This window comes from Ovis canadensis, chromosome 21, assembly GCF_042477335.2.
Source record: "Ovis canadensis isolate MfBH-ARS-UI-01 breed Bighorn chromosome 21, ARS-UI_OviCan_v2, whole genome shotgun sequence".
Classification (NCBI taxonomy): Eukaryota; Metazoa; Chordata; class Mammalia; order Artiodactyla; family Bovidae; genus Ovis; species Ovis canadensis.
In genome coordinates, this window is record NC_091265.1 from 43,536,798 (window position 1) to 43,547,961 (window position 11,164).

The 11,164-nt window shown below is 37.4% G+C and overlaps 1 protein-coding gene across 1 annotated transcript; it reads right to left on the reverse strand.

Annotated features, from left to right (window-relative positions):
• Nucleotides 1-1,416: 1,416 nt before the first annotated feature.
• LOC138427303 (olfactory receptor 8B3) lies at nt 1,417-2,367 on the reverse strand. Its single transcript, XM_069566648.1, has one exon. The coding sequence runs from the start codon at nt 2,359-2,361 to the stop codon at nt 1,417-1,419; it is 945 nt and encodes a 314-aa protein (XP_069422749.1). The 5' UTR covers nt 2,362-2,367.
• Between the last annotated feature and the right edge of the window lie 8,797 nt (nt 2,368-11,164).

Sequence of the window (11,164 nt, forward strand, 5' to 3'; positions counted from 1 at the left end):
GGTGGTGTCAATTACATATCTGAGGTTATTGGTATTTTTCCCAGCAATCTTGGTTCCAGCTTGTGTTTCATGCAGCCTAGCATTTTGCATGATGTACTCTGCATAGAAGTTAAATAAGCAGAGTGATAATATACAGCCTTGACATTCTCCTTTCCCAATTTGGAACCAGTCCTTTGTTCCATGTCTGGTTCTAACTATTGCTTCTTGACCTGCAGACAGATTTCTCAGGAGGCAGGTCAGGTGGTTTGGTATTCCCATCTCTTGAAGAATTTTCCACAGTTTGTTGTGATTGACATAGTCAACGGTTTTGGGGTAGTCAATGAAGCAGAAGTAAATGTTTTTCTGGAACTCTCTTACTTTTTCTGTGATCCAACAGATGTTGGCAATTTGATCTCTAGTTCCTCTGCCTTTTTTAAATCCAGCTTGAATATCTGGGAGTTCTCAGTTCACGTACTGTTGAAACCCAGCTTGGAGAATTTTGAGCGTTACTTTACTAGCTTGTAAGATGAGTGCAATTGTGCGATAGTTTGAGCATTCTTTGGCATTGCCTTTCTTTGGGATTGGAATGAAAATTGATCTTTTCCAGTCCTGTGGCCACTGCTGAGTTTTCCAAATTTGCTGACATATTAACTGCAGCATTTTTAATAGCATCATCTTTTAGGATTTGAAATAGCTCAATTGGAATTCCATCACCTCCACTAGCTTTGTTTGTAGTGATGCTTCCTAAGGCCCACTTCACTTCTCATTCCATGATGGCTGGTTCTAGGTGAGTGATCACACCATTGTGGTTACCTGGGTTATGAAAATCTTTTTTGTATAGTTCTTTTGTGTATTCTTGCCACCTCTTCTTAATATCTTCTGCTTCTGTTAGGTGCATACCATTTCTGTTCTTTATTGAGCCCATATTTGTATGAAAAGTTCCCTTGGTGTCTCTAATTTTCTTGAAGAGATCTCTAGTCTTTCCCATTCTGTTGTTTTCCTCTATTTCTTTGCACTGATCACTGAGGAAGGCCTTCTGACTATATCAGTAACAATACTGTTCCATAAGAGAATTATTTTGTATTGTTTGGTACTTTTGTGTCTAGATCAACAAACTCTAATTTTATCTTTATGCATTTAAGAAACACCACACTTGTTCAATTTGGAATAGCCTGAAAGTCAAAGGTAGTTTGAAAAAAATCAATTGATATTTCCCTTTTATAAAGATGCCATTAGTTGTTTACTAAAACTGTTACAAGTTACAAGAGATACGTAGGAATGAGACAAGAACAGCTATAAGAGAAATGATAGGACAAGTCTATTATACCACACATAATATAATCCATAAATGTAATGCAATTTTGAACAAATCTCATCATGATAGATAATAAAAATTAAGTACAAAATTGAATGTCTTTACATTATTGCTGTTACTAATTAGAACACGTTTCTCCTCTGGATTTTAAAGACAGATCTCCTCAGTGCAACTCTGACATCCTTGTTTCTCAAACTGTAAATCAAAGGATTGAGCATGGGCACCACATTAGTATAAAAAACAGAAGAAATTTTTCCCTGCTCCATAGATCCAGGAGAAGAATATTTAAGGTACATGAATGCCGCAGAACCAAAAAATAGAGAAAGAGCAATCATGTGGGAGCTACAGGTACTGAAGGCTTTCGATCTTCCTTGAGAAGATTTGATATGAAGAATGTTAGTGAGGATGAAGATGTAAGAAATCAGGATGGTGAAACTGGGTACTGTGATGTTAATACCCACGACAATGAGAACTACCACCTCATTGGCATAGGTGCTGGTACAAGAGAGTTGGAGGAGTGGGAGGATGTCACACAAGTAATGGTTGATGACATTCACATTGCAGAAGGTTAGTCTAAGCATGCACCCTGTGTGGGCAGATGCTCCAGCAAACCCCATCACATATGCAGCCAAAGAGAGCACCAAACAGACCTGATGGGACATGGAGACCTTATACAGCAAGGGATTACAGATGGCCACATAGCGATCATAGGCCATTGAGGTCAACATGTAGCACTCAGAGATGACAAAAAAGAGAAAGAAAAACAGCTGAGTCATGCACCCCACATACGAGATGGTATTCTCCCTGAATACGAAGTTCATCAGCATCTTGGGGGTGAAAACAGAAGAGTAACAGAGATCAATGAAGGACAGGTTGAAGAGGAAATAGTACATGGGGGTGTGGAGGTGAGAATTTAGACCAATAAGAATGATCAAGCCCAGGTTGCCCACCATGGTGACAACAAAGATCATTAGAAACAGGTGAAAGAGGGGTTGCTGGAGCTCTGGACAGTCTGTTAATCCAGCAAGAATAAATTCAGTCACTAAGGAGTCATTTCTAGCCAGCATTCTGAACTTCAGAAATCTGTGAGAACAGAAGAAAATTTCATTAGTAGGGAACACAGCTCTGTCCTTTACAAACTCACTTTTACATGAGCTTTATTTATGAGAAAGAATCTCAGTCTGGCAGAAATCATGCAAACGCTTCTTAGCCTTATAGTGTCTTGAAGGCACACACTTCTCAACATTTAAATCGCTGTCTTTTGAATGAACTGCATGTGACAAACAACTGCTCTATTTTCACTAGAAAATAGAGGGATATAGTAGCTGAGGAATGAGCTTACTTGATAATGGGCTTCAGCAGTGGGAAGGTATCCACAGTTCTCCCCATATTTATCTGATTTACCACTTCCTACTTTCTACTCATGTTTCCATCATCCTACTACACACTGAAGGTTCCTTCAAGAAGGGATTCCTACAGGGAAGAGACCATACAGATATTCCACAACCAGGAAGCCTCTCATAGTCTCTAAATTTTCAGATTCTTTAAGAATCCAGGAAGTCAATAATTGGTAACAGATATTGAGGTGAACCTTGATATCTGAAATTTTATACTTAACCATATATTTCAGGGTTTCCACACACTGCCCTCCTCTGTTCTATCCTATTTGCACAGAGAAAGAATAAAGGAATTTAGATGTTCTTTCTTAGGTTTTGTAGGATGGCAAGAATGAGAAAATAATTAATTTGAGTGCTGATTAAGTTAGTTGTTAAGTTTCTGAACACATTTCAAGCTGTATACTTATTAGTAAAGGATACCTTGTTATATCTCAGTGAAAAGGATAACTGTTTGACACATTTTGTTATAACTAAATCAGGCTACTGTGACCATTATGTAGATAGGAGAGAGGAAGGTAATGAGTTAGTTTTGCAATGTAAGAATAAGTTGAGTCCACACTCATTCTCTGCCTGTATTTATACTGGTTGTATTAAAGATGAAAAAATGACCCTGAACTCTAGCTTGGTACCTTGCCATAAACTTTATTGTAATGTTGACTTCATGTAATATAAACTTAAAGGAAGTGTTTTTGTTTCCTGTATCACCTAAATAAGAGTTCTTAACATTTTCATAGAAAACACATTTTAATGAATCTCTAAGGTCCTCATCAAGACTAATCCCAAAAATTTCAACTTATTATGTCAACTTTACTATGTATATAACTGTTGTTGTTCAGTAACCAAGGCATGTCTGACTCTTTGTGTACAGTACATCTCAATTTAAAAAAAATTTTTAGGAAAAAAACAAAATCTCTTCTGATATTGCTATGTTCTTGATTTGTCACTTTAAAGTGCTATAATTCTCTTGCTACCAGAATGAAGATAAAGCCAACACAGAGGGTATGCTGAGAACAATACAGGCAGTAGAGTCAGAGCTCCTGACTTTGGACTTTGGGGTTATTCAATACAAATACTTTCCTCATTTTCAGAGAATTTAGCAAAATACAGAAACTTGGTTAACTCACTCTCCATCCATTGACAGAACTCAGTGCTGACCCTTTATGCGTGTTTCACCTCCAATTCCTTGGAAGAACTAGCCTAGGGGATATCAAAGCCGAGTGGATGTACCCACAGAATCTTCTTCCTTCACAGGCAAAGAAATATAGCATAAATCTCACAGTCTCAATGTTCCAAGAGTCAGTCTATGATTTAGATCAAACTTGTAGCTATAAATTTTGAAAGGAAACCACAGGCAGACATCTGAATCACCATGTCATAGAGCACACAGCATTTGCTTAAGGTTTATAATCCTTTTGAACCTGATTAGAAATCCAGGTACAGGTGCCCTCAAGGACCTTCCCATCATGATAAACTCTGCAGGGAAGAAATCAGTGTGTATGTTTACACCCTAACTGTGACAGTAAATGTTAATTTCCCATCACAGATTATACATTCCCCAGAGCATAGAAGAAATGATTCTCTGCCCTCCCTTATAAAGATGCAAATAATTAATGTCATTGAAAATTCATTAATTATAACTCTAGGCAACATTAGTTTTAAGAATTTTAGTTCATAAAGATATACAAACATTTAAGGAAAGACTGTTTACTATGGCCCTTTACAAAGTCCCTGGTGGCTCAGCTGGTAAAGAATCTGCCTGATCCGTGAGAAACCTGGGTTCGATCCCTGGGTTGGGAAGATCCCCTGGAGAAGGGAAGGGCTACCCACTCCAGAATTCTGGCCTACAGAATTCCATGGACTGTATAGTCCATGGGGTCGCAAAGAGTCAGACACGACTGAGCCACTTTCACTTACAATAATTGAGTCTCTTTAAATAATCAGCTTATGAAAATGTTATAGACATAAACCAAAGGATTTTTAATTGATTTCAGAAGTTATTGTTTAATAAATCACTATTTACTATAAGAATAATCCCATGGGAATTTACTTTAAGATGTTCTGACTCAATATGTGTTTGATAGATTAAAATTAAATCTATGAGAAAAATCCCTGTAAATAAGCCTCATTATAAAGAATTATGACTAAAATTCCCATGTATGTATTAGCTTACAGTTACACTTGTGAGACCACGGAGAAGGAAATGGCAACCCACTCCAGTATTCTTGCCTGGAGAATCCCATGGACCGAGGAGCCTGGTGGGCTACAATCCATGGGGTCACAAAGAGTTGGACATGACTAAGTGACTAACACACACACACACACACACACACACACACACACAAGCTGTGAGAAGAAATCTAATTTTTTATTTAGAAATTATTACTGAGTCCCACAAAATTTCAAAAATATTGGATAGATTTCCTTAAAATCCACCCAACTTCCTACCACAGCAACTGTAGTATAAAAGCAAAACTATAGACTCTAATTAGCTTTGAGAAATTTTATATGCGGCACATGTTTCTGTCTGACCTATGTGATTTGATCACTTTTATAGATTCATGTAGCTACCACCACACTCATACACAGAACTCATTTACTAACATAAAGGAACCCCCTTACATTATCCCTTTACAGTCACACCTTTCCCCTTCCACCTTCATCTCTGTCTTCTAAAAACCACTAACTTACTTGTCCTTCATCTCTATAGGTGGGTTGTTAAGACAAAAAATGAAACTATACAATATATAACTTCTGATATTGGCCTTTTCCCCCAAGCATGATGCTCTTAAGTCCACCTTAGTTGTATCAATAACCTGTCCTTTTATTGCTGGGTGGTATTCCATTTTATACAACTCACATTTATTCTAACTTCTGTAGTATGTTAAAAATTACTAGGTTCTTGTTTAATACAAAGCTAAATCTGTTTTATTTATGGAAAGTGTTTCAGGGGCAGGGGATATAAGATGTTCAGACTGGTTCTTCTTGTAATATTCTTTTTTAAATCAGTTTTACGGTGGCATAATTTAGATACAATAACATGCTCTCATTTTAAGAATACAGTTCAACAACTTTCAAAAGAATACAGTTACATTAAAGATCACCATGGTCAAGATCTAGAGCATTTCCATCACCCCCAAAAGTTCCCTTATCCTTGTTACCAATCCATCTCCTGTTTTTCCTGCAACTATTGAAATATTATATGATTTTTATCTTTCATTCTATTAATCTGGTATAGCACATTTACTGATTAGTGTATGTTGAACCACTCTTGCATTCCATGGTTAAATCCCACTTGATTACAGGGCCTGATTTTTTAATGTGCTATTGAACTGGTCTGTCAGAATTCTGTTGAGAATTTTTGCGTCTATATTCATCAGAGACATTGGCTTGTAGTTTTCTTTTCTTATAGTGTCTTTACCTGATGTTGGTGAGAGGGTAATTCTGGTTGTAAAACAGTTTTGAGAGTGTTCTCTTTCTTCGACTTGAGAAAAGTTTGAGAAGTTTTGGCATTTATTCTTATTTAAACATTTGACAGGTGGGAAATGAGTAACTTCATAGTGTTTCACCAATAATACCATCTATTTTCTGGTCCTGGGATTTTCTTTGTTGGGAGGTTTCTGATTATTGATTCAATCTCCTTACTTGTTATTGATCTGTTTAGATTTTTTCTGTTTCTTTGTAATTCACTCTTGGTAGACTGTTTCTAAGAACTTATCCATGGCTTCTAGGCTATTCAATTTGTTTGAATATAACTGTTTATAATAATCTGATCCTGTGTATTATTGTGGTATCAGCTGTAATGTTTCCTCTTCATCATGGTATCATTACCATCTCTGTCTCATTACAATTGTTGAGCTAAAGTTTATTTTTTCTGATATAAGTATGGTTACTGCTGTTGTTTTCTGGTTTCCACTTGCATAGAACACCGTTTCTCATCCCCTCACTTTCAGTCTGTGTGTGTCCTTAAAGCTGAAGTAAGGCTCTTGTGGAAAGCACATAATTGGGTCTGGTTTTTTTGTTTTATTTTAATCCATCCAGCAACTCTACTTCTTTTGATTGCAAAATTTAAATCACTTACACTTAAAATAATGATTGACAAGTAAGGAATAATGCCCGCCTAATTGTTCTCTGGCTGTTTTGTAACTCCCTTGTTCTTTTCTTTCTCTCTTGCTGTCTTCTTTTATGATTTCATTATTTTCTATAATGGTATATTTCTATTCCCTTCTCTTTATTCTTTTGTGTTAATATAGTCTTTTGTTTTGTGATTACCATGAGACTTACAGAAGATATCCTACAGATATAACTCTTAAGGTGATAACACTTTGATAACACACAAAAACACTATGAAGTTACTCCTTTCCCACATTTTATGTTTTGATGCCACAATTTAACTCTTTTTATATTGTGTACCCATTAGCAAGTTGCCGTAGTTATAGCTATTTTTAAATAGTTCTGTCCTTTAACATTTACTAGAGTTGACTGGTTAACACATCACCATCTTACAGTATGTATTCTGAACTTGACTTTATATTTATACTTGCCAATATGTTGTATACTTTCTTATGTTTCATGTTACTAATTAGTGTCCTCTTGTTTCAGCTTGTAGAACTCCTTTCAGTAACTCTTATAAAGTCAAGCGGTAATTAACTCAGCTGTTTTTTGGGAAAATCTTTATCTCACCTTCATTTTTGAAAGATAACTTTGCTGGGTAAAGTATTCTTGATTGGCAGGGCAGTTTTTTCTTTCAGCACTTTGAGTATATTGTCTCACTCTATTCTAGGCTGCAAGGTTTCTCTTGAGAAATCTCCTGTCAGTCTAATGAGGGCTCCTTTTTTTTCCTCCGGATTTTCTTAAATTCTTTTATTTCAGACTGCTTAATTATGTGTCTTAGAGAAAATCATTTTGAGTTGAAATATTGGGGTGACCTATTAACTTTTAAGTTGGATGTCCAAATATCTCCCCATATTTGGGAGGTTCTCAGTTCTCATTCTTATTCCTTTAAGAATGCTTTCCATTCTCCATTCTTCTTCCTCTGGGACTCTAATACTGTCTACAATATTCCTCTTGATAGCATCCCATGTTTCACATAAATTTTCTTCACTCTTCATTTTTTTCCTTCGCTCTCTACTTGCTGAATAATTTCAAATGTCTTATCTTCTACCTCACAGACTCATCCTTCTGCTTGATCTAATCCACTGCTGCTCTTATCACATTTTTTCACTTCATTCCCTGCATTATTAAGCTCCAAGATTTCTTTTTCTTTCTTATGATTTTTATCAGTATCTCTTTATTAAGCTTATCATTTTGTTTTCTGTTTTCATGATTTCACTGTACCATCTTTCTCTGTTTTCCTGTAGCTCACTGGGCTTCCTTAAAACAGCTATTTTAAATTCTTCATCAGATAAATCACATATCTCCATTTCCTTGGACTCTGTCTCTAGAAAATTACTGTGACCTTTGTTGATGTCATGTTACACTGATTTTTCAAATTCCTTTAATTTTTTTTGTTTTTTTTTATTTTTTTAATAATTTTTTTTTAATTTTAATATCGTTAACTCTTACATGCATTCCCAAACATGAACCTCCCTCCCACCTCCCTCCCCATAACATCTCTGGGTCATCCCCATGCACCAGCCCCAAGCATGCTGCATCCTGCGTCAGACATAGACTGGCGATTCAATTCACATGATAGTATACATGTTAGAATGTCATTCTCCCAAATCATCCCACCCTCTCCCTCTCCCTCTGAGTCCAAAAATCCGTTATACACATCTGTGTCTCTTTCCCTGTCTTGCATACAGGGTCGTCATTGCCATCTTCCTAAATTCCATATATATGTGTTAGTATACTGTATTGGTGTTTTTCTTTCTGGCTTACTTCACTCTGTATAATCGGCTCCAGTTTCATCCATCTCATCAGAACTGATTCAAATGAATTCTTTTTTATGGCTGAGTAATACTCCATTGTGTATATGTACCACAGCTTTCTTATCCATTCATCTGCTGATGGACATCTAGGTTGTTTCCATGTCCTGGCTATTATAAACAGTGTTGTGATGAACATTGGGGTACATGTGTCTCTCTCAATTCTGGTTTCCTCGGTGTGTATGCCCAGAAGTGGGATTGCTGGGTCATAAGGCAGTTCTATTTGCAATTTTTTAAGGAATCTCCACACTGTTCTCCATAGTGGCTGTACTAGTTTGCATTCCCACCAACAGTGTAGGAGGGTTCCCTTTTCCCCACACCCTCTACAGCATTTATTGCTTGCAGATTTTTGGATCGCAGACATTCTGACTGGTGTGAAGTGGTACCTCATTGTGGTTTTGATTTGCATTTCTCTAATAATGAGTGATGTTGAGCATCTTTTCATGTGTTTGTTAGCCATCCGTATGTCTTCTTTGGAGAAATGTCTATTTAGTTCTTTGGCCCATTTTTTGATTGGGTCGTTTATTTTTCTGGAACTGAGCTGCATAAGTTGCTTGTATATTTTTGAGATTAGTTGTTTGTCAGTTGCTTCATTTGCTATTATTTTCTCCCATTCAGAAGGCTGTCTTTTCACCTTGCTTATATTTTCCTTTGTTGTGCAGAAGCTTTTAATTTTAATTAGATCCCATTTGTTTATTGTTGCTTTTATTTCCAGAATTCTGGGAGGTGGATCATAGAGGATCCTGCTGTGATTTATGTCTGAGAGTGTTTTGCCTATGTTCTCCTCTAGGAGTTTTATAGTTTCTGATCTTACATTTAGATCTTTAATCCATTTTGAGTCTATTTTTGTGTGCGGTGTTAGAAAGTGATCTAGTTTCATTCTTTTACAAGTGGTTGACCAGTTTTCCCAGCACCACTTGTTAAAGAGATTGTCTTTCCTCCATTGTATATTCTTGCCTCCTTTGTCAAAGATAAGGTGTCCATATGTGTGTGGATTTATCTCTGGGCTTTCTATTTTGTTCCATTGATCTATATGTCTGTCTTTGTGCCAGTACCATACTGTCTTGATGACTGTGGCTTTGTAGTAGAGCCTGAAGTCAGGCAAGTTGATTCCTCCAGTTCCATTCTTCTTTCTCAAGATTGCTTTGGCTATTCGAGGTTTTTTGTATTTCCATACAAATCTTGAAATTATTTGTTCTAGTTCTGTGAAAAATGTGGCTGGTAGCTTGATAGGGATTGCATTGAATTTGTAAATTGCTTCAGGTAGTATACTCATTTTCACTATATTGATTCTTCCGATCCATGAACATGGTATATTTCTCCATCTATTAGTGTCCTCTTTGATTTCTTTCATCAGTGTTTTATAGTTTTCTATATATAGGTCTTTAGTTTCTTTAGGTAGATATATTCCTAAGTATTTTATTCTTTTTGTTGCAATGGTGAATGGAATTGATTCCTTAATTTCTTTTTCTACTTTCTCATTATTCGTGTATAGGAATGCAAGGGATTTCTGTGTGTTGATTTTATATCCTGCAACTTTACTATATTCATTGATTAGCTCTAGTAATTTTCTGGTGGAGTCTTTAGGGTTTTCTATGTAGAGGATCATGTCATCTGCAAACAGTGAGAGTTTTACTTCTTCTTTTCCAATTTGGATTCCTTTTATTTCTTTTTCTGCTCTGATTGCTGTGGCCAAAACTTCCAGAACTATCTTCAAAACTGATCAGTCACATCCCTCTGGTCCTTCTGACTAGCTTCAGGAGAGAATCACCTTCTGGCAGTCCTACTAGTAAGTCTGAAGCTTTCTCAGATCTTTTTTACATGATACCTGCTCTACATTTCTCATTCCAATTTATAGCAGAACTCTTAAGCTTATATGCTTTCTTTCAAACCCTGTGTCACCATATAGATGGCAGCCCATCAGGCTCCCCCGTCCCTGGGATTCTCCAGGCAAGAACACTGGAGTGGGTTGCCATTTCCTTCTCCAATGCATGAAAGTGAAAAGTGAAAGTGAAGTTGCTCAGTCGTCCGACTCGTAGCAATCCCATGGACTGCAGCCTACCAGGCTCCTCCATCCATGGGATTTTCTAGAGACAGCAAAGACTCAAAGAGCGAAGAAGCTGTAGAGCCAGGAACTCATGAGCACAGGCAAATCCTGAGAACACAGAAAACTCAAGAGAGGAGGCCTTAAGAAAATAGAGTAACTGAAGTACGGAAAGGTTACCCCTACAAAATGGTGGACTGAGGCACAAACAGATGAGACCCTGAAGTGAAAGATGGCCCAAAAGGGGGCCTGAAGCTCAAAGACATGGTGGAGGCACACGTGTGAGAACGAGAAGCTGAGAGCCCAGACACTGGGGTGTGAGAAGAAACAAGAGTTGGGGAAGCAAGGCCTGGGGCAGTGAGGGCCCAGACCCCTGAGACCAGAGAGACCAAGGCCAAGGGCAGGGCATCCACTGGGTGGGCCCCAAGGTGAGCCACGGTCTGGCCATGATCAGCGGCTTCCAGGATCTTGCACGTGAACTCACTCACCTGATGGTCCCTCATGT

Bases quoted from the DNA above. Each gene is read 5' to 3' on its own strand.
- LOC138427303 (XM_069566648.1), bottom strand. From the start codon at position 2,361: ATGCTGGCTAGAAATGACTCCTTAGTGACTGAATTTATTCTTGCTGGA.